The sequence below is a fragment of the Synchiropus splendidus genome, chromosome 18 (genome assembly GCF_027744825.2).
Source record: "Synchiropus splendidus isolate RoL2022-P1 chromosome 18, RoL_Sspl_1.0, whole genome shotgun sequence".
Classification (NCBI taxonomy): domain Eukaryota; kingdom Metazoa; phylum Chordata; class Actinopteri; order Syngnathiformes; family Callionymidae; genus Synchiropus; species Synchiropus splendidus.
Window position 1 is genome coordinate 3,081,269 of NC_071351.1, and position 26,820 is coordinate 3,108,088.

At 47.2% G+C, this 26,820-nt stretch overlaps 1 protein-coding gene across 18 annotated transcripts in view; it reads left to right on the top strand.

The window, feature by feature from the left end:
- The window catches only part of plch2a (phospholipase C, eta 2a), a 97,433-nt gene extending 72,286 nt beyond the window's left edge, over positions 1-25,147 (top strand). For 6 of the 18 annotated variants that reach the window (XM_053849253.1, XM_053849254.1, XM_053849256.1 and 3 more), the window contains 20 exons: positions 1,864-2,010; positions 4,778-5,244; positions 7,404-7,574; positions 8,752-8,845; positions 8,935-9,138; positions 10,197-10,317; positions 12,374-12,545; positions 13,516-13,623; positions 15,496-15,651; positions 16,059-16,151; positions 16,245-16,345; positions 16,433-16,527; positions 16,600-16,782; positions 16,886-16,993; positions 17,068-17,192; positions 17,255-17,339; positions 17,725-17,871; positions 17,966-18,045; positions 20,049-20,412; positions 22,732-25,147. In XM_053849253.1, the coding sequence (XP_053705228.1) occupies positions 1,864-2,010; positions 4,778-5,244; positions 7,404-7,574; positions 8,752-8,845; positions 8,935-9,138; positions 10,197-10,317; positions 12,374-12,545; positions 13,516-13,623; positions 15,496-15,651; positions 16,059-16,151; positions 16,245-16,345; positions 16,433-16,527; positions 16,600-16,782; positions 16,886-16,993; positions 17,068-17,192; positions 17,255-17,339; positions 17,725-17,871; positions 17,966-18,045; positions 20,049-20,412; positions 22,732-24,299 (4,589 nt within the window). In that variant the 3' untranslated portion in view covers positions 24,300-25,147. Of the gene's footprint in view, positions 1-1,863; positions 2,011-4,777; positions 5,245-7,403; positions 7,575-8,751; positions 8,846-8,934; positions 9,139-10,196; positions 10,318-12,373; positions 12,546-13,515; positions 13,624-15,495; positions 15,652-16,058; positions 16,152-16,244; positions 16,346-16,432; positions 16,528-16,599; positions 16,783-16,885; positions 16,994-17,067; positions 17,193-17,254; positions 17,340-17,724; positions 17,872-17,965; positions 18,046-18,525; positions 22,431-22,731 lie in introns of those variants that run through there. The other 12 variants (XR_008412945.1, XR_008412946.1, XM_053849257.1 and 9 more) reach the window with 12 other exon arrangements.
- Positions 25,148-26,820: the final 1,673 nt, after the last annotated feature.

Consider the following 26,820-nt stretch of genomic DNA (forward strand, 5'->3'; position numbering starts at 1 on the left):
ACAGTGTACCTATTGGTAGATGGACTACCTGACTTTCTTTATTTTTATTTTTTTTGTCACTTGCTTGTCTTTGCTCCTTTAAAACAAACCGAGTCTGTCAAAGGTTTGGAAGCAACCTTGTAGGATGTCACGGCCTCCTCTGTTGGGGGTGTTTACTGGGCACCAGATCATTATCCTTCCAGGAGGCTGAAAATAGATGTTCTTCGAGAAGCAATTAAAAAATGCAAGTGTTGAGTTGGGACTGTTGTGTACTGGGTCATCTGAGCAGGGTCGATAATGGCGAGGAAGCCCAGGGCCACGGGGCTTTATTGATCACTCCGAAGTGGCACAGTCTGAATGTGGAATGTCAGAGGTTATATCACTTTTTACTACGCTGGAATGCATTGTTTCCACCTATTTATTTAAAAGTCTGAGACCTTGAGGACGATTTTTCACCCTGTTGACTGTTGTCTCATATTGAACAGTAAAGTAATGGTTAATGTGGCCCTTAAATAGTATATATGTTCCTCTCCCATCATGATCTGTATCGACGTCATACTGTAACATTTATATACATGTCTGCATCCATCCATTTTTCCTTCTAGCATGGGAGAACACAGTTATTGTTAACGGGTTTAACAGAAGGACTGTTCTCTGTGAGGACCAGCGTCGGTGTAAAAGCTCTTATCATTCCTAAAACAAAACGGAAGTGTGGCATGCCTCCTGGAATAATAATAAATAAACAACATAGTCATATAATGTCTGTGTTGGTAACATGGGACGCTTGTAGTGATCTGATGTGACTGCTATTCAAGTGAATGGTGCAGAATGTGGTTGTCGGATCGTGAGCATTTGTCTTTGAATTGCTACCGGATTCCTCTGTGTATTGTAATTGATGAAACGTGTGTGGTAATAAAAAGGTGCCGCCACCTATCACTATGGTCGTGCGCATCACCCTGTGTTACTCTTTAATTAGAATCATTTGGAAATGATAATGGCCACTCGTTCAAGCATCCATCAACATCAGCGTGTTAGAAGATAGTAATTATATTCTAATTGTGCGTATTAAGTTCCAAGGAATGCTGATTTATTCATAGCTTGCACCAAGGCATTGATGGTTGTGTAAGACACCTGAGTTTCTCTGTCCAATCTTTCATATTTTATTTTATTTTACTAGCAAACTCACACAAGGGGCTTGAAACACAGTCCTGTTCACCTAACAGTTCTGTTCTGTCTGTAATGTGATAATATATTTTCCCACTTAACTGCTGGAGGTTGGCTCTGTCAGTTAACCTTGTTTTGAACCGTGCGTGTGATAGTGGCCTAATTCCCTTCATGTAGTTAGAAATCACAGTGATCAAATGTGACAGGCCCTGATAATTGATAGGGTGGCCATGTGGTGTAGCTGCTGCCCACAGGCTCCTCTACCAGCCCTCCGTACTGTAGCTAACTACTACAGCATTAGCTCCCTGCTGAGCAGGTAATGCTGGTAAACAGCCGCCCACAATGGAAGGAGCATATATACAGTATATATTCTACTGGCAATCCGTCTTGTGAAAGTCTGTCTGTTGTTATCAGTGGGAGCTTTGGTCCGTCAGAGTGCCATGTCTCATCACATTGGCCAGTCCTATGTTCTTGTTTTGTACTATGCAACAGAGAGATTTGTCAGAGGGATTTTGGTTGCCTCTGTTCCGTGTTTATCTGCTCCCCCTTTTTTGCTTCCTCCCACAAGACGAGCAGAAAGCCTTCGGCACTGACAGCCATATCCAATGTGTTTACATTTCTGCATCCTCTTTTGTGTCACGCTGAGCGCACACTCCAGTGCCTTCCCGACTGACAAACTTTCCAACCTTTTTTTTCCCCTTTCTCCTGTCTACTTTTCAGTGGAGAAATGTATGAGCTCCATGCAGATGGGAACCCAGATGGTGAAGCTCCGTGGCAGCTCCAAGGGACTGGTGCGCTTCTTCTTTTTGGACGAACACAAGTCCTGCATCCGCTGGAGACCTTCGCGCAAGAACGAAAAGGCCAAAAGTGAGTGTTTGTTTTGCTTCTCAGTCGCAAGAGATCAGCAGTTTGTGTGCTGACTGTGTTCAAATGTCTGCCTTCCTGACCGTTCTTTGTAGAGAAGTGGGAAAAAAACCCCAGAAAAATGTCATAAGTCTATGAAGAGAAACCTGACACCGGAGGTGTTTACAGTATATTACTTGACTGAACAATACTCGATGAGCTCCAGGAATTAGTTGCGGATGTAATTCTTGAAAGGAAGGAGTCATGGGAGCATCAGGGGGTTTCTGGTTTCCACCAGTTGAGATGGGTGTAAAATACAAGACAAAAAAAACACAACACATCTGTCTGAGATTGACTCAAAAGTTGGACAGGATTCCAGTTACAGAGCTGCACATTCACCAACTTAAAGTTGGTGAATTTTTCCCCTTTAATTGAGCAGCCTAAATGCAAAGGCTGGGACTGGCTTTAGATTCTCCCACCTGCCCGAATTTTAATTTGTTGTTTACAAGCAATTCATTTGCTGCCGTGCTATAGAATGAAAGCAGGCCGTAGTTCTGGCTTCGGCAGAGCATCTCGGGGGGCTCAGTTTCCTGTTGGTCTCCCTGCCCTGTATCTCTGAGCTTAATAAGCTTCTTAAGTCAACTTAATTATTCATCAGCTTTACTCTGCCCAGGCAGGGGCTTTCACACATGTGAAACTCACTTTAATTTAAGCTCATCCCACATTTCCTCTCCTAAATGATGACGGGTGGTTTTTAAAGCTGGATGAAAAACGCTGCTCCTCCTAAAACATGGATTTTGGCGGCACTTTTTTTCTCTCGCTTATTTAGGATATTAATGGCGACATTGTGATCTGTGGTGAGAGCAGGGAGCAAGTGGAAGATGAGCTAGAGAGGTGGAGGTTTGCCTTAGAAAGGTTAGCTGCAGTAAGAGAGAGTCCATGTGTGTGAATGAGAGGGAGCCAAGTGGACAGGTGAAGTTACAGGATGCAGAGATAAAGAAGGTAGGGGGTTTGAAGTTCTGAGGCTCAACTGTCCAGGGCCATGGAGGGTGTGAGAAAGAGGTGAAGAAGCGGGTGCAGGCAGGATGGAATCATTGGAGAAAAGTGTCAGGTGTGATGTGTGACAAAAGGGAAAGTGTCCAAAAGGCTGGTGAGGCCAGCAATGTTGTATGGTTTGGAAACGGTGGCACTGAGGAAAAGACAGGAGGCAGAGCTGGAGGTAGCAGACATGAAGATGCTGAGCTTCTCTCTGGGAGTGAGCAGGATGGATAGTATAGCAGAGGGACAGCACATGTCAGGTGTTTAGGAGACAAAGTCAGAGAGGCTAGATGGAGATGGTTTGGACATGTTCAGAGGAGAGAGAGCCAGTACATTGGTAGATGAAGATGTTGAGGTTGGAACTGCCAGGCAGAAGGTGGAGAGGAAGGACAACGAGGAGATTGATGGAGGTGGTGAAGGAGGACATGAGGTTTGAGAGAAGAGGAAGCAGAGGACAGGGTGAGATGGAGGAAGATGATCCGCACCCCTGAAGGGAGAAGCCCAAAGAGAAAGAAGATGTTAATGGCGACTATTTCCAAGTGTCGACAACCTGCCCAAACAGTCTGTAGGACACAGATGCAGCTCTATTCATTCCACCAGCAATTTGTTGAGAATATAAACAAATATAAAATATTTATTTAAAGCTTGAAAACATTGTTACCAAAACACTGTAGTAAAAAAATAAATCATCCAAACAAAATGCTTCACAGTTACACTGTCTTTAAACATATACTGCTCCAGTATTTCTGACAACGCCAGTGTCAAAGGTCTGCAGCTGTATCACATGGAAATGAAGGCTTTCAGGCTGGTGTGAGACTAAGGCCACAAAGGGATAAAATATGCATCCCTGACATATTGACAGCAAATCAAGTCCCAACACTCACAGCAGCAAATGCAAAATCAAATTCCACATCGAGTCGGATTCTGTCAAGAGAATGGTCCGGAATACTCCGGCCTGGTGTGACTGCTGAGCACAAAATGTCAGGGTGAACACAAATCAGCGGCAGCTTCTCATGAAATTCAGATCAGCTTGAATGGAAGAGTGGAAGTTTATGTACATGGTGTGTGCAAACAGCAGTAGCAGCAAACACCTGGAAGTCATTCGGAAGCACACCGACGTGTCAATTGTCCCTGCGCATAATGCAGTAGCCTCTGGAGTACTGCTGCTGTGCCGGTGATCCACCGTGTCTCCGGATACCTTCCTCACTTTGACCGCAGACTTGTCGGCATCTTCCCAAAACTGCTTGCAGAACAAGAAGCTGAAATGTTAATCAGCTGCTCACTGTCATGGTGTGAGCTAATGAATGGCTCGAGGCCAACTTCCCATGAAAGTACATTATCATCTCATAAATGTTGTATCTCAATAAAGTCATCTCTCCGGGTGCTGCTCATTAAGTCTTTTTAATCTTCGGTTTGATGAAGCCCCAGTCCTCAATGGAAGACTTTCACCTTTTAAACCGTCCTCATGCCCTTAACAATGAATTTCTCATTTTACCGTAATTGCAAATTTCCAAAACGAGACGATATGAGAATGCAAATTGCTAATTAATCACATTTGGTGCTTAGACACCCGAAGCGTGCCGACTTCCTGATGCATGACCCAGATATTTGCTCTATTTTAGCCTCATTTGCTTGTGTTACATCAATATTTTTAAGAAAACAAGCAAGTTTTTTTAAACCCTTCTGGTCGTGGGGTTAAAAAAAATGGTCTGTCTGTCGTCCTTCCTTCCTGACTGGATCAATGTCTCGACAGTTTCTATCGACTCCATCCGAGAAGTCTGCGAAGGGAAGCAGTCGGAGATTTTCCAACGCTACGCTGAGGGAAGTTTTGACCCCAACTGCTGCTTCAGCCTCTACTATGGCGAACACATGGAGTCCCTGGACCTGGTCTCCGGCACCGGCGAGGAAGCCAGAACCTGGATCACGGGCCTGAAATACTTGATGGCCGGCATCAGTGATGAGGACAGCCTTGCCAAAAGGCAGCGCACCAGGGACCAATATCCTTTACCTGACCTGCCAACTGATGAGGAGCTGCTGACAGCTATTAGTCATGTCTGTGGTGGCTATTGCTTCCTTAACAGCGACATCACATGGCTGAAGCAAACCTTCACGGAGGCCGACAAGAACGGCGATGGCAGCTTGAGCATCAGCGAGGTCCTGCAGCTCCTGCACAAACTCAACGTCAATCTGCCCCGACAGAAGGTCAAACAGATGTTCAAGGTACTGCAGCCTCAGTAGAAGTTAAAGCAAGGTAGAAAGTAGAACTAGAAGAAGAAGTAGACGTTTTTCCTCCTATTTCCAAGCTATGGTCAAAAGTTTTGTGCTCGTGTGAGTGTGATGTTTGCAGGTCACCTCATGCAAGACAGTGAATAACAGGCTATTTTGTTCCTGGCAGATTGCAAATGAGCAGCTAAGATACTTTGACTCACTGCTAATGCTGCAGATGTGAGACAACACCCGGCTCAGTCACTAACCCCGGAGCTCAGCCTTGGGATTAAACTGTTTCCGTGTTAAGTACGTTGTTTGAGTGTTTCCCCATGCAGGGGAGCTAGCCAGCTTGCTAGCATTAAGCCCAGAGGCCTGTTGACGGTCACCCATATGGTGCTGCTGGGACACAGATGGCCTCTGGTGTAATGCAAGGCAAACACAGGCGGGACCAATCTGTAGAGTGTTGAGATGTAGTGACACTCGTCGTGGTTTAACCTATATCCCGGGACACACCTGTGGCGCTTACTGCTTTCTAGACCTCAGCGCTCCGAATGCTCTGTTCTTTATCCAGAACTTGGAGTGAATTTATCTTTTATAACTACACTACCGCTTGCCTCTGTTTATTTTGGTTTCATGGCTGTGGAAAATGTGCTTCAAGTGACTCCGATTTCCATGATAAATTCAACTGTAAAATTGTTTAAATCTAGGGAAGTTAACAGAGTAAGAACCATACAATGACTAGAACAAGCAAGCTGAGGTGATGAAGTCAAACTGTTTAACATGTTTACTCATCATGCAGGTCATTGGGAGCCTCTTGTTATTGTACTCAGATGCCTGTGCAACTCTCGACACATGCCTTTCGGGTGGTCCGCCGAGGTGTCACAGCATTGTGAAATGAATGTCAGATCATGTCAGCAGCAATAGGGTTAACAATCTTATCGCTGGAGTTTTATTCTCCCAGATTATGTATTACTGCACTGTATGCAAGTGAATGCAGTGATACACATTACGTTGACATTCTGCGAGGTGGTGTTGTTGGAGGGTTGTTGTCTCTTCTTTGTAACCCCTCAAGGATCTCTTTAAATGAGTTTGTCTTGCGTGAATGCTATGATTGGCTTCAAACGCTCATCTTTGTTGTGAAGTTTTTGAAAACTCCAGAGGAGTTTAGGTGATGCTGCACCAAGCTAATTTTAAAGTTCAAAAATTCTTCTCTCTTTCACAACTCTGGCTTGCCCAAAGGCAACTTCACAATTTTCAAATTCAGATGCGCGCGTGTGCTTGAAAAGGGAGCCGCGCTTGTAACCAAGAGCGAGAGTCTTTCCCAGCATGGTCTTTGCTCAATGATTTATCGCAGTGGAGACGAGGAGTTTGTGCGGGTGTAGCGAAAGCTTTGTCAGATGAGAAAAGGCGGCAAATCTAACAGATGAAATAATCTGTAATGATGTGTCAAGCTCAAAAGACGAGCCTTCTAACAAGTTAACCGCGCAGCGCTTCGTACATAATGAATGAAAATGAGGGGGTAATAAAATATTTCCTAAATCCTGGAACCCTTCAGATCTTGAAGGGCCTCCTGCTCGACTTCGTGAGGGTGCAGAGTCACTCCTTTTAAAATGGTGAAGCGTCCTCTTTGAAAGTGATTATTCAATCCAACACAAATGACTTCATAAATGACAGACTCTTGTTCCCTTCTTGGAACCCGGATCACAAATGTCTGTCGCACATTCTGCAACAACTTCAGCGACAGTGACGCACTGCCAGCAGCAGGCCTCCTGTTGATGTGAAACGCTTGTGATCTGAGTCACTAGTCCTGCTGTGTAAAGTTAAAATGGTCTGTCTAGGAAGAAAAATGCTCTCGAAGGGTGGTGGATTACCAATCCAGAACATCTGACAAATATCCCCTCACCTATTATGTTTTTAACATGTGTGGGCGGGTGGGAAGACCTGTTCAAAAAGTCCTGAAAATGTCCTTGGTCTCCAGGAATGACTCCACTTTATAGAAAAATATTATTGACGTTGTCCTTTATTTCCATTTTTAAGCCACATGGACGGCACAATGCTGAAGTAGCATTATGTTTTTGGACCCTCGATTAAGACCCTGAGGCAGATCCTTGAGTGTAAAGAGTGCGGCTCTCTTGATCCGGAGTGAAGAGTAAATACTTTTGTGCCAACAGGAGGCAGACACTGATGACAACCAGGGGACGCTCGGCTTTGAAGAGTTCTGCTCCTTCTACAAAATGATGTCCACTCGCAGAGACTTGTATCTTCTCATGCTCACCTACAGCAACCACAAAGACCACCTGGACACGGACGACCTTGCCCGCTTCATGGAGACAGAGCAGAAGGTAAGCCACAATGTTACTTCTGGCTCTTACTTGTGGTTTATCTTGAGGAAGAATGAAATCTAGCGGATCCAATGATTCGATTTGAATAAACTGAGGCTGAGCCCTCACTGTTTGTCCTGGGGAAGCATCATTTGAGTGCAGTCAGCTTGTCGATGCACTCCACTCCTAATGAATCTGTTAGCAGAACCAGCACCAGTCAAAGCTGTCAACGTGTCAACAACTGGCTCCAGTGCAGTATTTTTAGAATCACCTGCTTCTCCCAGCCCAATTTACTTACAGCTCAAAATGCACGTGGTGCTCTGCTGGAGCTCAGCGTTAACAATGTGTTTAAGCTTCATGGCTTAAAGTTGAGTGCAGATAACCACTTTTTTTAGTTTGTTTCTACTGTAGCAAGATCTGCTCTGATCGTCTTTAACGAATAGTTTTCTGATGTAATTGTATTTATTCACATGCTTTTTTGTAAGACTGTACACATTATTTAAGCCCTTAATCCACAGCACCAGGATTTTTATAAAAAAATTTAATAAATATTTAATGTCAGTTCAAAGACCTGGAAATGTGCTGCTCCATCTGTTTGAGCAGGCAGTTAAAGGGTTAATGTTGTTTCAAACTTGTTTAGAACTGAAATTATAGGAGCATCACTGTGTGGTGTTTTCAAACCAGGCACAAGTGGAACATTGTTGTGGTAGACAGACGAGTGATAATGGCATCGCAAACCTTGTTTTTATACTTTTACTTTGCATCATGTTTCAGAATGACAGACATGAGAGGCAGCTCATGTCTTGTGGTTACCAGTCCACAATATTTTTATCTCATTGCATAAAAATAATATGACTGTGGGTTCAGCACTGCTTTTTGGCTGGTGAAAAATGTGTAGTGCGTCTGAATAGGTGCCCAGCGAAGGTATGAGGCGAGGGAGGAGTGAGTGGGAACAAATGCGCTTAGTGTATATGAATCTTATATTAATCCATGGAATAACGCGGAGCTTTTCTTCCATCAAACATTTTGTCCTTTGAAATGCTGTGCAGGTATGTGACTCTCCAAGCAAGACTTAAAAATTGTGATGGCTCACTGAGCTGCTCCCCTGCCCACCCCAACACCCTCCCTGATCAATCCAGATGATGTGCTTCACCTGTCGCATGCATGCTCTGTGTAACATTCCATTTCGCCCCGGCAGATGACCAAAGTCAGCAAAGACCACTGCTTGGAGATTATCAACAAATTTGAGCCGTGCTCAGAGAACCAGAAGCAAGGAGTTCTGGGCATTGATGGTTTGTTCATGTTTGCTTTTAATTCAGCTTTGGTGACTCCTTGAAGTCCGAAAATAAAATGTAGAATTATTCTCAAAACCTGCTCGTAGGTTTTACAAATTACATGAGGAGCCCAGCCGGAGACATCTTCAATCCAGAGCACTACAACGTCCACCAAGACATGAGCCAGCCGCTGTGCCACTACTTCATCGCTTCATCGCACAACACCTACCTGATGGGGGACCAGCTCATGTCCCAGTCCAGGGTGGACATGTACGCCTGGGTGCTGCAGGCCGGCTGTCGCTGCGTAGAAGGTACTGCATGGCGCCTCAATGAACTCAAACCGTCTGTTGTGAAAGACTCGGGGATATTAATAGTTATCGTGCGACCAACACCCTCCACTATTACTGTAGGACGGAGGAGTCTTTTCATGTCGGCATCTATTTTGTTCTTCAGAAAAGTTCAAGAGTCCATTCAAAAAAGTGTTTCTATCTCACTGATGGAGTGAACTATTACTTGGGTCAGTTGCAGTAACCGTAAGGCTGCTGATTTATTATAGTGTAGAAATGTATTTCTGTCCAGTGCAAACAGATCTGACCTCGATTTGAATTTTCATCAGAGCAGTGTGCATGTTTACAGGCATTAACATGGTAAAGGTCTCCGGTTCTAAAAGCTGGATGCATGTGTGGGTATTACCTGCCATAAAAAGGTCACCACCCACTCCTCGCCTCTCTTTGTCTGGGAATGGCGGGCGACGTAAATCGGAGTGGACACGGCCTTGTGCAACTGTCTGCAGAGTTTCCTTGATAAAGGTCACTACCATGCTAAGTTTGGCAAAAGCAGCCTCCTTTTGAATTCGTGGTCCATCGAATCCAAAGAAAGATGTTAGAGAGGAGCAAGTTTCTTGCAGCTTTGCTCCTGGTTTTAATGTCATTAATGAAGCAGTTGTGGCAGCACCAGTCTCAAGTCGACTCAGGAAGTGTGACCTCAACCAGCTGTTTTCCATTTAAGTGAAGAGGACATTAGTGTCTGGCTTAAATTGTTTGTCCGCCTTTATCTCTTGGATCCGAAGCTGACAAGCCGCCACCTGTCTCACATTGTTTAGCTTGACTTTTGCTGCCAGTGTTGTGGCTCTTGGGTGTGTGCCAGAGTGCAGTGTCTGTAGCCGTCTGAGCTAAATGGTCTGCAGCCTAGCGCCCCTCAAGGAGGCCGGTCAGATTGCTGACAGCTGTGCCCACAAAAGGCCCAACTGCAGCCCAGTCTCAAGTGTGACAATAAAAATCAATGGTAGTGCCTGGTGGAAAAAAACACCTTTTTAACGTGTCCTTGTATTTTGAGGCTATGATACTATAAAACACTCTTCTACCTACAGTGGACTGCTGGGACGGTCAGGACGGGGAACCCATCGTTCATCATGGCTACACGCTTACCTCAAAGATCCTCTTTAAGGACGTCATTGAGACCATCAACAAGTATGCCTTCGTCAAGAATGAGTAAGTGCTTGACATGCACACCTGGATCCAAATACTCTTTTGCTTGGTTAAAGAAAGAAATGTCTTCAGGTACAAGTCTACCTGGATATTCTTCACTGTTGAAACTTGAATAGTTGCTGTTATATTTTGACTACTTCTACTATTGTAATATTCACCTCATCAAATTTCAGCTGAGTGATAATTGAGTTGTTCATGTCGGGAAAATGTCAGGAGTTATACGTTTAAATTAACTTACAGTTAAAGATCTAATATTCCTCTCAGGAGAATAAATTAAAAAGCCAAATCAAAACAATGTCAGCAGAATGTCGATGATTCAGACGTGTGTGATTTGGATTGTCAGATTATTATCACAAACCTGTTGACTACAAAAGTCAGCTGCTTGGTTATGCTTGTTGTGAATATGGTTTTTATGTTCAAAATTAGCAGTGGACTTTTCACCCTTAAATATTGTTCCTCAAATGACGACTTTAGATTCCCATGACATTTTGTGGAAGAGGAATGAATGGCATTTCATAAATACTCGGAATGTAATGAGCTCAAAGGACAGCAGGTGGCAGCAGCGCTACCAAGACGTGAAGAAGAATTGAGATTGTTAAATCCACATTTTTGAATGTTGATTTGTAGCCGTGATTCCATTGTATGTCGTATTTTATGTCATCAAATTGTCTGTTTTGGTCATGTGACAGAGTATGCTTCCCAGTTGAAAATCAATGGGGGAACTTTCCAACCAGCCCAGGAAGCGTAACTGAAATGCGTCCGTTTGGAATCATGTTCACAAACAAACAGAAAGAAATGCCACTCTGTGGTTGGAGTTGCATGACTCAGACGTCATAAGCAGCACAAAAGCTCTTCCCTTTCGCTTATTAGTTAAGATGGAATACAGAAATGTTGCACTGATGCACTTCCTCTTTTCACATTCATGACGGAGCCAAACTAGATTTTAGAATAGATTTGAGACAGAAGCCCGGGGGCAGACAATTTTAACAAACGCCTCTCTATTTTTGTACGGAAATGCCTCTGTATGATAAACGCGTCTCTTTTCGACATCGCCTTTGTTGTAGAGTGAGGGGCTGGAGGTTGGATGTCAGCCGGAGACAGTCTTTTTCCACTTTTCAATTCAGTATTACGACTGGAGCTGCCATCATGTGCGGGCTGCTTCACCGCGACCTCACTCGTCTCCAGCCCACCCATACGTCCACACAGATGGCTGCACTGTGTGTAAATATGACGCCTCAGAGCCAAAACACTCAAGTGGCTTTTACTCTCATCCACTTGAAGATGAAAACGTGCCGCATGAAAAGCCATCTTTTGTAGCTGGCATGTGGGTGCTGTCATGGCAGAACAGAGTTGTTCCTGCAACTTAACCACACAGAGGTGCCCCCCCCTTCCTCCTCCTCTTCACACAAGAGGTGATAATCTCATCCACATGAACAGTCTGGAGGAAGAAGGGCTCTATTTTTAGATTGCTGTGGCGCGAAGTGAAAATGCTCAGTTTAGGCAACTGTTCAACAACGCTACATGACGCTCGTGTGTGTGCGAGCAGCCGACTTGGGATAATTGGCTGCATGGAAATCTGCATTCCACATCAAAGACCCCTCTTTTTTTTTTTCTTAAGAGAGGGACTATAAGCGTCCTACAGCTGAAAGCTTTTATGTGACTGTCATTGTCAGTGAAAACAATTTCCTGTCAAGCAGCGGATAATTCTCACTCCTGAGCTGAAGTCTCCAGCTGGGGATATGAAGAGCTCCTCTGGAGAAGGACTCTTCAGGGCTGCTGCCATTGACTTTCTAAGTGACCCTTTTTGTACATGGTAAATATGTAGGATTTCTGGGAAACACTTGGGTTGTCTCCCAGTAAAGGACCACTATTAAGAGGTGTTACAAAAGCTAGGCTGAGCTTGGGCGTTGGGTCATGACTGCTCAAAATTCCTATGACCCTGTTTGACCTCGTCTTTGAGTGCTGCCGTAACAAGCAGCGCGTGGAGGCTGTGAATGCTGATTTTCAACAGTCCTCCTTCACCTTCCAGCCCTCTGACTCTTCTCTGACTGTCCTCTAGCTACCCTGTCATCCTGTCTATCGAGAACCACTGCAGCGTCCCCCAGCAGAAGAAGATGGCCCAGTACCTGATTGATATTCTGGGGGACAAACTGGACGTGTCCAACATCAAAGCAGCCGAATCTGGACGGCTGCCGTCACCAGAAACACTCAAGGGCAAGATCCTAGTCAAGGTAAAGTCAGCCAGTCGACCAGTCGAGCGACTTTTCAATATGAAAGTGACACTTTCCCCACCGTCAGCAGGACACACTCCTGAGGCGGTTCAAAGAGGCGCCGGCGATAGGTTTCTAATGTGGAGACAGTTGATGAAAACTGTGGAGGGCTGCAATACTGCGATAAGGGGTTGGTGCTGATCTAGTTTTAGGTTCATGAGCAAGGAGTTGTGTACTGCCATTTGTGCACCGTCATTGCTCAGGTCTTCCTCGTTCCACTGGGGTCCCATCTGTGATAGATGACAGATCCTTCAATGGGTGTCAAACGCTGCACACGACTGGCAGTGGAATGGAACTTTATTGAGGTTAACAAAGCGCTAATGACACCAGATGCTTTCACTCAAGTGATCGGCTCCGCGCCAGCGCCTGACACGCTGTTCTACAAGCTGCTTTCCAACAGCACCTGAGTCAACATCAGCAAGTGGTGTAGACAAGGGCAGGTAGCTTCCTGCTGCCAAGAAGACTTTGTCATCAACAGGCTCTTTTTTTGTTAATAAATTAAATATTCCCTGTCTAGTCAATTCTGTTGTGATATAGCAGGCGTCAAACCCAAATCTAGCCGCCAGCTCATTTTATGCCTTAGCATATGAGCTCTAAGTCGATATAGTTGGCAACCAAATGACTCAAGTTGAAGTGCACACAAACCCAGTAGTGTTCAAGCCTTGCCCTGCCAGAGACTGTTTTATGAAAAATGGTGGAAAATATATGCAAATGCAGAGGAATTTTCAATTTGCACTCATGCCGCATGCGCCTCTTTGGATCAGGTAAATGTTGCCTGTGGAGTTGTGACGCGGCGTCAGTGATATAGACGAGTCTCTAGGGCCCTCTAGTGGTGGGAGAGAGAGGGTCGCTCAAACGACTGAGGACAGCCTGTTTGCGGCAATCATGAATACAGTGTTGTTAGTTCACTAAGAAAGTGTTGCTCCACCAGGGGAAGAAACTGCCCCCCAACATAGATGAGAATGCAGAGGAGGGAGACGTGTCCGACGAGGACAGCGCCGACGAGATGGAGGACGACTGCAAGCTGATGAACGGAGATGTATGTACTCATGAGGCTGTATCCTGTTTCCCTCTCACCCAAAGTTCTCCTCTCCCGTCCCCCTCTTTGGACCAGCCGATTCCTCTTGTGACTGTTGAGTACTTCCTGTTCTGCCCGTCTCCATTGGTGTTCACTCTATTTCTGCTCCTGCTTCTCTCTCCTCTTCTGTGCCCCTCCTTCTTTGCTTCATTTGTCGCTTGCTTCCTGCGAAGTGGAAGGTATTGTATGAAACCACCAACCGTCCTTTTGTGTGTTGCATCGGAAGACTCATTGGTCGCTGCTCACACTTGTGAAGCGCTTGAGCCTTCAAGTGCTGGAGACCTGAATGAGTTGAAATTCAACAAAGCGTCTTCAGCTCAGTTTCATCCACCCATCCTCAGTCACATTTTCACGCAGTAGATCAGGTGGCTTTGTTGTTTAAGATAGCATTTGGGCAAACCACGTATTTGCATGTGCTAGCATCATATTATGAAGCCTCACTATATTTTGGCCTGGAATCCTCTGAAAGTGCACTCTGAGCAATGCTGTCGTTGCTGGTTATTAACAGTAACTAAGCCTTGATGTTGCGTAAGCTGAACAGGGTTTAGTGTCAGTCATTTTTTTACATCTTTCCTGTTTCTTCAAAGTACGAAGTGTCTGTGGCTCCATCAGTCTGTCAATCAAGGCTCTAGTCCAGTTTCACCCGCCTCTGTATCTTAAATATTCAGCTGACTTTCTGAGCCAAATCCTTGAGACGGCGTGTCGTAAACATGGAATTGCTTAGATTTAATACATGTAACAAAATAAAGCTCAGTCCCTAGTTTTCACAGATGACTTCAAGAATAAATCTGCATCATCTATTGTCTGCAGTGCACAGTTACACGAGACTTTTCTGGTCAGAATGTGCCTCCTGTTATTGACTGGCAAAGCCTCATATGATGAACAGAAAAGGACTGTGGGTACTTAACTGTGCTTAATGCTCTTGAACATATATTTTATAACGGGGTAAAACTGCTGCAGACCTTGGGAGCTACACACCGTCACGACCTTGAATATGGAGTCCAGATGAAAAGCTCCTCAGAACAGGACTGCAGTCTTTTGAACCCCTCCTTTGGTTTGACATGCCTGTGACTGTGGCACATCTGGATGAGATCATGTTATATAACAGCAGAAAAACATCGCTCACTGATTCTGAACCCAAAACTACCTTTCCTGTTGCGGTCACAAGGCCTGCAACAAGATCCAGGACTCCAATCCTGGTAAATGCTTTTGGATGGAGTTTTTTTTTATCCTGGAGATCTTTTGCCTCCTGCAGTGTTGGCTGCCCCCTTAATATTGTCTCAATATTGCCTCAACTGGAGGAGAGAAGTGTGGCTGGTTTTCGCTCCTCTGTCAAGGAAATGGGTTTGCTCTTTACGGGTATCCGCCTTTAAATCAAAAAACTCTAATTGCCATTTGAGTTTTAATAATGAAAGTTAGCAAGTCTTGTAGTGTATCTCCGAACCATTTTCATTAGTCCACCTGCATCCTGTAGCACAGTGTCACCGTCTTGTTCTGTCACTTTCTGTTTCATCTGCTCTGCGTCGGAGCATGTTTCCATGATGTAAACATCCATTTTCAGTGCATGTCATCACCTTTTCCACCGTCCCAATTTCTGATCTTCCATAAAATGCTCTCGGTCATGTGGCATTACTAGTTCCCGACAGACGTGTCAGTAGCTGAACCCAGGTGCTCTATAAGACACCTTGCATGGATGGCAAGTCTGCTGCCACCAGGAGAACCTGAAACATGTGCACCACATCCACATGTTTGCCCACTGGTTTCTTGCTCCTACAGATACAGTATCATGGTTTAAATTCCACAGGAGTAACGAAACCCTCTCTCCTCCTTCAGACCACAGCCAACAGGAAACAAGTGGAGAACATGGCCAAGAAGAAGTTGGACAACCTGATGAAGGAGTCGAAGATCCGAGACCGAGAAGACCCGGACAGCTTCACCATCGCTGCTCTGCCACCTGCTGGGAAGGATTCAGACACTGCTGGCTCAAAGGTGAGTGCAGATTTGAGTGCCATTAGGTTTCAGTCTCCCAAGGTCATAGGTCACTGGATGACGTTACCCCACATTCAACACTGGAGTTTCCCCCCTGCTGAGCGATCATCGACAACACCATTTCTTTCGCCGTCAGTCTTCAAAATAGCTTCCTTTAAAAGATTTCTTTTCAAAGCCTCATGAGCCGCCAAAGTGTTGCACAGGGTTTGCAAACGGCTTCAGAGACTTCAGCTGGGGATCAGAGGAGAAAGACTTCGAAAAGGCATCGTAATACTTCTGGTTCACCAAAGTCAATTTTCAAACCTGTGTGGTGTTCACAGTCTTCTTTGTGTAGCTGCTGTTTTTGATCCTGCAAATCACTTTAAGCCAAGTATAAAAAGGGTTTGTATAAAATGTTGGACTTCCAGAATAAAGGGGAGGATGGAGGCGACACAGCGGATGAGGTCTGTGGGAACAAGCGCACGAGCCGATCCTTCATTGGGAGCTTCTCCAAAAGAAAGGTTTGCAGCCTCTTATTCTCAACATGTGAAATCCAATATATTCTTCTACAAAAACTGTCTGAGTGTGTGCGGTGTAACCTGTGCGAACCCCAGCAGAAAAAGTCGTCCAAGCTGAAGAAAACGTCCAGCTTTGAGGACACGGACACAGACCCGGAGAGCACCAGCAGCGCCTCCAAAGCTCCTTTACATCACAAGTACGTCAGATTCTAAAAGACGTGGAGAAAGCAGACTGTTGAGTTGTTGTGCTCTCCAACGTCTTTCTGACTTTGTTTGACACTCAGGAAGAAGAAAACCATGAAGTTATCCAGAGCTCTCTCTGACCTTGTCAAATACACCCGCTCTGTCGGGCTGTACGACATCGAGTTGCAAGCACAAGGCCAGTTCTCTACGGTCGATGCTATTGGTTCTATTGCCATGCAGCAGCTTGTGACGGATCCTCTCCCAACAGTGGGCTGCAGCTGGCAGGTGTCGTCGCTGAGCGAGACCAAGGCTCATCAGGTGATGCAACAGAAAGCCACCTCATTCATCCAGTTCAACCAGCGGCAGCTCTCGCGCATCTACCCCTCGTCTTACCGGGTGGACTCTTCCAACTTCAACCCTCAGCCCTTCTGGAATGCTGGCTGCCAACTTGGTATGTAGTTCACCTCCTCCTACCAAAGCCGCTCATGCTTTAGTCTTTACGCAGCGGGTTTCAGCCCTTTCAGCCCACGGTGATAGAACTTATATGATTCCAGTTGCACTCAACTACCAGTCCGAGGGGCGGGTGCTGCAGCTCAACAGAGCCAAGTTCTACGGCAATGGCAACTGCGGCTACATCCTCAAACCCTCCTGCATGTGTGAAGGTGATTCCCTTATGTTTCAGGAGGAATCACACAAGGTTTCTGACAAATCTCAACCAATGATTGGGTCTTCTCAGGTGCCTTCAATCCCAGTCTGGAGGACCCACTGCCGGGTCAGATGAAGAAACAGCTGGTCTTGAAGATCATAAGTGGCCAGCAGCTGCCCAAACCTAAGGACTCCATGCTGGGAGACAGGGGCGAGGTAGGCTCTCAGGCAAGGGTGTTTGGAAAAGACGCTTGGTTTCACCCACCTATCTGTGACAGATCATCGACCCCTTCGTGGAGGTGGAGATCATCGGCCTCCCAGTGGACTGCTGCAAGGAGCAGACCCGCGTGGTGGACGATAACGGTGAGTGGAAGAGGCTGACGTCCCATTTGGAGCTATATTAAGATCCAGCACAGCAGCAGGTTAGATGTGCTGGTGTTTTGTTCTGCTGTGTGAACGCTGACCCGTGCGGTTTTGGACTTTTTGAGTAGCCTGCACGCATTGAGATCGATAAATGATGAACTCAGCACAGACTGGCAGGCACTTCCAACAGCTCACTCCACACACACACACACCTGAATTATTGATATGTGTTCTTTCTCCGTCTCTACTGGAATTACTTTTTTACTTTTTTCACTGGTGAACATTTCCCTTACTCCTCTGCTTTTCCCATTTTGCGTTGCCTTCAAATGCATCCCGCTCCCTCCACTCTGACTGCCGTCATGCCTGCACCCCATTGGTCCTGCAGGATTCAATCCGATGTGGGAGGAGACTCTGGTGTTCACAGTGCACATGCCAGAGCTGGCGCTCATCCGCTTCCTCGTGTGGGACCATGATCCCATCGGCCAGGACTTCATTGGACAGCGCACCATCGCCTTCAACAGCATGATGCCAGGTACGACTCCCCAGGGTCGCCTTAGATACACAGCCTTTTGAAATGAATCACACGCTTATGAGACTTGAGGAGAATTTGTTTTTTGTCTGTGCAGGTTACCGGCACGTTTATTTGGAAGGTATGGAGGAGGCGTCCATATTTGTTCATGTAGCTGTGAATGACATCACTGGTAAGGTAGGTACCTGGAGTGTTCCACTCCAGTAGGCATTTAGAAATGTTGGCTTAGTATTGTGTGACTGAACCTTTCCTGCTCGTGACCATAGGGGACCCGGTCGATAGCTACTGACCACTGCCAATATGAGTTCAGTTGTTGATATAAAGGTCATGGTGACTATTGAGGAAATGTGTGATCCACACAGTCAGCAGTGTAATAATGTAGTTCTGCAAACTGTTGGTGTTGTTGCTGCGACCCTCCCGCTGTTTGATTCCCCTTCAATAATGCAGCAGCTGCTCTTTCACTTCCTCTGGACGCCTGAGTTTCCCAGCCATGTTGTAAATGACCTCTGTGTTGTCCATGTTGTCGCTTTGAGCTCCCTTTCTTTGTGAGTCGCTGCTGCTGTGTTGCCTCCTGTCGGGATCTCTCGCGACCATTCTCTCTCTCTGTCAACCTCCGTCCTTCTGATCTTCTGCCCGTCTCTCTGTTTGTAATTCCAGTGGACCCCTCTTTGTCCAAACGCTTCACTTAGAAGCAGGACAATGTTAGGAGCCATGAAGCTGCCACTCAAAAACCCAGGTGTAGTGACACCCAGTCGGCGTCTTGCATGAGCCACACGCCCCCCTCCCCCTCCGCTCTACACTCCCCTCACTCGCTCACACGAGCCAATTGACCGCTAAACTCATGTCTCACATGAGTTATGAAGGCATCATCATTGACTCCTTTTTCAAGTAGATCCAAAGTCTGAACACCCTGCTACCAGCTGACAAGCTGTCAGGATGCAAGTCCATAGAGACATCGAAGCCTTTGGCTCAGCGAGGCGTCATGGCAACATAAAGATTGGATACCTGAAGATGCACAAATGTAAACAGGGAAATAAGCATTCCTTCTGAGAAGAGAATGTCTTTCACAGACATGAAACGGAGCCTTCTGCTGTCTTCCTTTTCTCTGCTCCCATCAGTTAATCTCCTAATCCCTCCGCGTCCTGAGCCTGCTCTCGTTTCTCCTCCGTGAGCAACAGTCGGCCTCCCAGTCCTCTAGTCCTCCAGTCTTTCTTTTTGGATCTACTTTTCTCACCCTGAAAAGCGTAAAGTAATGCAAAATGTGAACGATTGAAATGGCTTCACTGAAGAGGTGGGCTTGGTCCAGTGTCATGGTCACCCACCCATCAGTGTGTTTGTGTTTGTCTCCCATCACCATCGTCTCCGTTTCAGTCCACTCACCCTGACAGCACCAACCCATACAGCCTCACCTTCCACGGCACTTTGCTTATTTGGTTTCTCCAACACTACTCCACCAACACATGTTAGCTCCCACTGCTGATCTGGCAAGCCAGGCCCACAGGGACCAGAAGCCCACTTTGGCTTTTTTGAGGGGAGAGACGAGGGCTTTACACTCCACAGGCTCCTTTGGGCACTTGAGAGTTGACGATAGTTTCAGGGAGAATTCTGGAGGAAGCAAAGGGAGACCCATGTAAGCACTGGAACGTTATGGAGAGCTGGATTCAAAACCTCCATATTCAAGGTCTTATTTGTGACAACACAACCTGTCAAAGACACAAACAGTGCTGCTGGACCCATTTGAACCACCTGCTATGCTGCAGTTTGGAGTCTAGATCCTTCAAAGTTGTGGTTGTGAGTGTCTGTCTGTGTGTTTGTGGCAGCCTGCTGGTCCTCCGCCTCCTCTCTACCACTGCCAGCTAGAAGCGGCTCGGCCCCTGGCAAACCTGGCCTTGTCATGACAAATACTGTAGTATAATAATACCACAATATAATGTGTTTTCTAGCTCTCCTGGTACAGTCGGTTGACCTGAGGTCAGCCAAATTCAATTTTCAGTTTAGTTTTCAGTAGTCACTGGCCTCCGTTTTGACATCTGTGGATTTGTCCTCACCAGCTCTTCCAAGATGGCGCTGGTGTAAATGGCATGTTATTGTCAAACTGAGGACTGGGCTAGTTTCAGCAGCACTGCGAGCAAGAACACGTGCTTGTGTGTTTGATTGTGTGTTTGTTGTGTCTCTGTCAGGCCAAAGCAGTCAGCGGCATAAAAGGCCTGTTTCACAGAAACCCAAAGCAGGCTTCCCTGGACAGCCATGCTGCTGCACAGCATAGCCGCAAGCATCCGTTTGGCGCCCACCTCCTGCGCCGCACGGCCAGTGCACCCACCAAGGGTCAGCCCAAAATCAAGAAGGGCTTTCCAGAGATTGCCATTGACACCAAAGACTACAGTTCAGAAGGTGCGAGTGAGGACGACAAGGCCTCTGCTGCTTCATCCCACCAGCCCCCGACACCACAGCAACGCAACGGGGATTCTCTAACATCTCACCAAGCCAAGGGACCTCGGGAGCATCCTGACACCAACGGGGCGTTTCACCCCAGTGAGGGGAAAGGTAAGAGCCCGCTTTTTGCTCGGCGCCGTCCCATGAGCGAGCCTCTCAAGCGGGCCAGCCGATTGCGCTCTCACGAACCTCTGGACTCAAAGCCGGGAGTCTTCGCTCGCGTTGCGATCAACAGCTCAGGCCGTGTTGGAATGACCTCCAACTGTATCACCTGCGTGGTTGGCTCAAAGGAGAGTCCAGAGGCCGAGAGAAAGGGTCAGTTGGACGACGACGAGGAGAAGGAGGTGAAGTCTGTGATGGCTGACGTGCCCAGGCAGGAGAGAAGTCAAAGCCTGATTTCCTCCAGCAGGAGACAGGTTCTGTTAGATACCTCAGCTGAGCCTGAGCCTGAGCCTCGTGGTGCTCCACAGGCCTCCCAGCAGCTCCCTCTCCAAATGGCTTTCAGCAAGTCTGGCGAGTTCAAGTTTCAGCACTGTCCCCGTCCACTCCTTGGACACAGCGTCTTGCCCAGATCCAGAGCCAGACAAACTCTGGCTGCCCACTGCGTCCTAACACGTCCCGACCCTTCCGAGAGGAACGCCCGCTCCTGCAGCGTCCCCCGTCGACGCTTTCCCAACACAGTGGCACCAGTGGGGAGCCTCACCCCAGACTGCAGAACCAAGCTACGTTGGCAGGGGGCCTCCCCCCCAATATACGGGGCGCTTTCCAGCTCCATGTCCACGCCATTCACCAACCCAAGTGTTCATGATGGCCTCTCCCTCAGCGACAGCAGCAGCTCTGAGAGTTTCAGCAGCCTCAGCAGCTTGGAGTCTCCTCCTATGCTGCCCCCTCGCTCTGTCCTGGACAGCCGTAAGAGGGCCGTGGGCACCCTGCAGCGGGAGATGAATGCCCTCTTTGCCCAGAAAATGGAAGAGCTGCGTCACAAGTCCCCCTTGTTCTTGACTGGTAAGGTGAATGTGAGTGGTGCAGGTAGAGCATAAGCTCCTGTAGACAGCTGGTGTCTGGTAGAGTAGAGGTAGCGCCCCCTCACTCGTGTTTCATGATATGATCTTGCTTCAAGTGCTGCTTCTAATGACTATATTTTTGCCTCAAAAAAACCAAACCTGGCGATTCATGGATGACAGATGAGGGCAGTGGTAAGTTTCAATTCCAACTTGTGGAGGTGTGGCTCTGTGCAGAGAGAGAGAGGAGGATCAGGAAAGCACGGAGCAGAAACAGGGAATAGAAGTGAGGGAGGACGGAGTCCTGCCTCTTAATAGAGTCACAGCTACACCAACAAAGATGGTGGATGGGTCCATTGCAGCTGCCAATAATCGGTCCGTCACACTAAACAGGCAAACACCAAAGCATCATCACCGCTGGAATGGCTGCAGAGTTTTTGTGAATGTTTGTTAATGCTACTCATTATCCATCCGCTCTGCATCTCCAATGTATATGTATTTACTTGTTTTCCTTTCATTCGCTCATTGGAGTTCAGTGTATCAAAGCAGGGACTTGAGTTGCGCGTGGTCAAATCTCTTCATTCGAAACCACGAGGTTGTTCAACCAGTTCACGATTCATCCTCTGGTTTTGTCACTACGTGGTGCTTCCTCTTGGCCGAGTGGCTAGCAGCAAGTCCATATATGAAATCATTCATCTGCATCCTCAGCCTCATATGACAAGCAAGTCACGAATACATGACTAGAAATGGTGCAGACAAGCTGCTAAAGATGTCGGCCTGTGCAGACATTAACATTTCATGAACCAGGAGTCCGACCACTGTTTACTGCCTGCTGAATATTTATGGTGTCTTAATATCGGTCAGCCGTCTCCGCTTTGACTTCTGATCTGTTTTACTCCCGACTCTTTGATGCGCTTCCACGTTTAAATCCAGCATTTGTTGATGATTCTCTGCTCTCTAATCATGCGTAATATTCTCACACAGATCTGATCTCTGCTGTGCTGCTTTGCTCTGCTGGCCTTTACTCTGCTGCTGTTCTCCAGCCTTTGTGCTAAAGTTTTTCTCCTCTCTCTTCCCTTTGCACGCTGTCTGTTCCTAGTGCAGAATTGAGAGGATGACCAGAGCCAGGTAAACCTCAGTACTTCCTGTCCTTAACTCACCTGCCTGTGTCTCCATCCTGTCCTCCGCATGGTCCATGTTCACATTGGGAACCTTCTCTGCTTCGGGATTGTTGGAATCCACCCACATCTCTGGGGAGGAGATGAAGACGAAAGCAGTTTATTGATACTAAAATCTAGCAGCGATCATAGTCCACCTTGAGATTGTATCACTCTCTGCGATTTCCCCCAGTGTCACTCATCCATTGACCGGTCATGACATGTCAGCGCGATCATCCGAGCGTTAAATTCCCCTCTCGTCTTTTCCGCAGACTTTTCCACCGCGCATGGACCAGCTACCCGTCTGCGTCTTGTACATAATTCCAAAGACGCTGGAAACAAACATTCGAATCAGGAATCTTCTGTCTCCGCACCGCAGTCGCCACTCAGCCCAGTAAAGCCAGACTTCCTGTTCACCCCTCACGCCACCGGACAGCCGCAGAGCTCTGACAAAAACAGCGGAGACGATAAGCAGGAGCTTTCATCAGTCTCTGGCACGGAGTTGCCCCCTTCAGCTCAACCATCCGTCACATCACTTGGCACTCTGGACCCCCGCGCCAAGGACTGTGATGGTCTATCCAAGGAGTGCGTTCCCAAGCAGAGCAGTCAGCTGAGAGATGGTGGTGGAGTAGAGTCAAAGACTGGTCTAGGTGTGGCACCCCTTCCGGCAGCAATGTCCACAAGGGCCGCTGGAGTCCCTGCACTTCCAACAGGCCACGCCTCCAGAGGGCCACTCATTCCCGTTCACATGCCTGTAAGACGAACGAAAAGTGAGGGCCACGTTCTTTCGACCGGGCAGGTCCACTCGGCTACGCCGGTCGTGTGTACAGATGCCACTATGAATGACCGCCTTTGGAGCAAGCTGGAGCCTGGCAGTCACAGAGACAGCATGTCCTCCTCCTCTAGCATCTCCTCCAGCGACACAGTCATTGACTTGTCAATGCCAAATTTGGCCAGGAAGAGCTTCACTGGTCTGCCGCCGGCTGGTGGCTCCGATGACCCCCAGTGGGTCAGCTACCGGCACTCGGCGATGGCCTCATTTGATGCCCTGCGAGTCAGCAAGAGCAAGTCAAACCCTCATCTTCCCCAGAGCGAGTTTCCCAAAGACGAGCCCATTCAGATGAGCCAGGAAACTCCTGAGGACCTGCCGAACAGACTGACCCAGAGGAGGCACACCTGGAGTCGCCTCTACATGGAAGAGCTCAAGCAGTCATCAGCGAAGAAGAAATCCCTGGCAGCATCGACTCAAGCAACATCTTCCATGTCCAAAAGCCTTGGTGATCTAACATCCGAGGACATTTCCTGTAACTTTGACAGCAAGTACCGCAGCATCAGCAGGAGCTTCATCGTTCGGCCCTCAAGAGAGCAGCTACGCAGAGGAAGCCCACAGAAAGCCCGCCCCCCCAACGACCTGACAGAGCAGCTCCGCAAACTCACCGATGTAGAGCCTCTGAGCGAGAATGACTTTCTGCAAGCTAACACGCCAAGAGAAGCACAGGATGAGCCTGCGGACGAAACTCTCGTTCGGAGGACATCCTCGAGGAGCCAAAGTAGGGTCCGTTACATCGCTAACCGGGCCAAGAAGGCACAAGAACGGCAGCGACTCCAGAACCTCGCCCAAGGCAGAAGCGCCAGCTTCAGTTGTGGCGAAAGCATCGGCAGTCGTTTTGGCCCCATCGAGGAGCGGGGAAATCCCGAAGGAGCATGTTGTGTAACCCAGAGTCCCTGCAACACCTCGGACCTGCTCTGTCACGGCACCCAATTCGTACCCCCGACCAGAAGGTTGCAATCCTCCCCAGACCCTCAAAACAGCGAAGTGGTTTTCATGCTCAAGCTCTGAGACACGGCGATACCTGGAGCTGAGCATGACACAAACCAAGGGACTAGCCAACCAGTCGCTTGCTTTTTTTAAAAGTGGAATTTTTAAATCTTGCAAAATGTGTCCATCGTGTGTCGGAGCAAGATGGTTTTTAACCCACAGTCAGAGTTCTTCTGATTCTTAGACTAACGCCAGAATGTATTTAGTTTAAATACAGGCATTTTTATACACGTCTTTATGTTGACTCTCGTGTGAGCATTTTTGATCTCGACATGAGCGTGCAGTAGCAAAGGTTTGACACTAGTGGGCAGCATTTAAAGTGATTTTTAACTTACTTGAACTGTCAGTTGGAACTCGGGACGCCTCGTGGGCATGTTTCCAGTCGCCCGTCCATCAAGCAATACTTGGAAATAAGCGGCATGGATACCATTTTGTATGCTGAATCCCAAGCTCATGGCTACGTGAACAAAAAGACAAAATGGAGATATTCCTACAATGCAGGATTTCATTTTTAGTATTCCTTGTGTCGTGCTTACGTTGTAATGTGACCAAGACGACCGTTCGCTCCCCTGCAGCATGACAGCCCGTCTCTACTGCAGTCCAGCCACAATACCACTGCATGTGTTGGTGTACTGTTTTATATTTTTATTTTTGCAATGATTTTATTTTATTTTTTTTTAAATAGGATGTGAGATACCTAACTTTTGCTTTGATAGCGGTCACATCACATCGGTCTGTGCTACTAAAAGAGGATCTGTATCGGAGCATGATAAATTGTCGATCTGCTGTATTGTTTGCACTGCCATGGAAGTTCCTTAACTCGGACAATGTGTGTTCATGACCTGAATAAATTCCAAGCAAATATTAAAGCAAGCTGTCACTGATCATTTGCTTCCACTAACCGGCGGAGGGACACGTTGTTAGCACAGCGGTTGAATGGAGTCTTACACGGAGTGACATGTAAGACCTCGGCCTGGTTGTGGACGGTGTCCACCTGCTGCTCTAAATAAAGGCTCCGCTTGGGAGTGTGTTTAGCAGCCGCCACCTCTCTCAGCCCCTCTGGCAGAGGCCTTCATGACCCCCTGCAGAGGCCACAATGTTCTTCAACAACTGAGGAAAGACCGCGGAGAGAAAAACATTGCTTAAAGCTTTACAGTCACCTGGTAACCGTCTTCTGCTGTACTGAACACACAAACCTCATGTCTCATTCTGAGCATTTGTTACTCTCATCCATAAACATTTTCACATCCTCCTCCTGCGTTTGGTTGATGTGAAAATGTGTCTCCATATTTTAGGGGTTTTAAGTTACCTACTAGAAGCTGGTGAATTGTTTTTAAGTATTAGCTTGTTCGCTTGAGATAATTAAGTTTGTATGAGGAAAAAAAAAAAAACACGTTCGTACGTCGGACGTGGGATGAGCAGAGAGCGACGAGCTGATGCTCCGACAGCACCTGCTTCTCAATGGACTTAACATTTAAATGCCGGACTGTCTGGCTCAACAGACCAAATCTCTGACCAAATTTCCCTGTATTTTACCTTCACAATGACGAACCTCCATATCTATTGGAAGCTCAACCTGCAGTCTGGACCTGAGGTTGGATTCACTTGGCATCGAAGCAGCTCGTCGCTAACCAGCCGCTTCAGTTGTGAATCAATAAAACCTTCTCCTGGTGCTGAAGTTACTGCTTCAGACTTAAATCTTTCCTCTGTTCTCTCCCCGCCGGTCATTAGAGTCCGGCTCTCTGACAATGGCTCCTTTTAGTCCTGAAGTCTAAGAAGCATGAAGCTTTCGCAGGACACTTGATTGTCAGTCAATGGCTGATATTGTGCCGCCAGTGCTTCCCACTGCTGATGCTTCTGCTCCTGCCAGCCTCCTCTTCAACCCCCCGAGACTTTGTCAAGCGAGACCAACTCATTTTAATGCTCGAGCCAGTACACAAACACAAAACGGCTGATTGAGATTCTAAGAAACGCCCCCTCCCAGAGCTGTGTTGGTCTAGACTGGACGCTCTTGGCCTGAAAGTGAAGCCTCCAGGTCCTGCTCGACACTTCATGGTGTTTTTCACACGGGCACAAACAGCCTCTGCCTTTCACAGAGAGAGCGCTTTCTCCCAGCACTTCAAAAAGAGCAGGTCTGTTCTTCATCTATATTGAGGGAGGGCTCAAAAATAGCCCTGATGTTTCTTGCTCTGAAACTCTATTTGACCTTTACCTCACCTCACCATTTTTGATACCTGCACTGTGGCCTCTGTCCACCAGGGGTTTCCAAGTCATACAACAAAACTGCATTGCTTGGTTTTTAGGAAAACAGTCACACAGGAATGTTCATATTCTCTGGCTCACTGAGAACAGAGAACACTTGCCATGGTAAGTTGTTTTATGATATTGTTCGCTCGAGATAATTATTAGGTTCGTACGTCGGGGTGAACAGAGAGCGACGAGCTGACGCTCCGACAGCACCTGCTTCTCAATGGACTGAGCATTTAAATGCCGGACTGTCCGGACAACAGGCCAAATGAAATGAATTCACTGATGTGTTTCA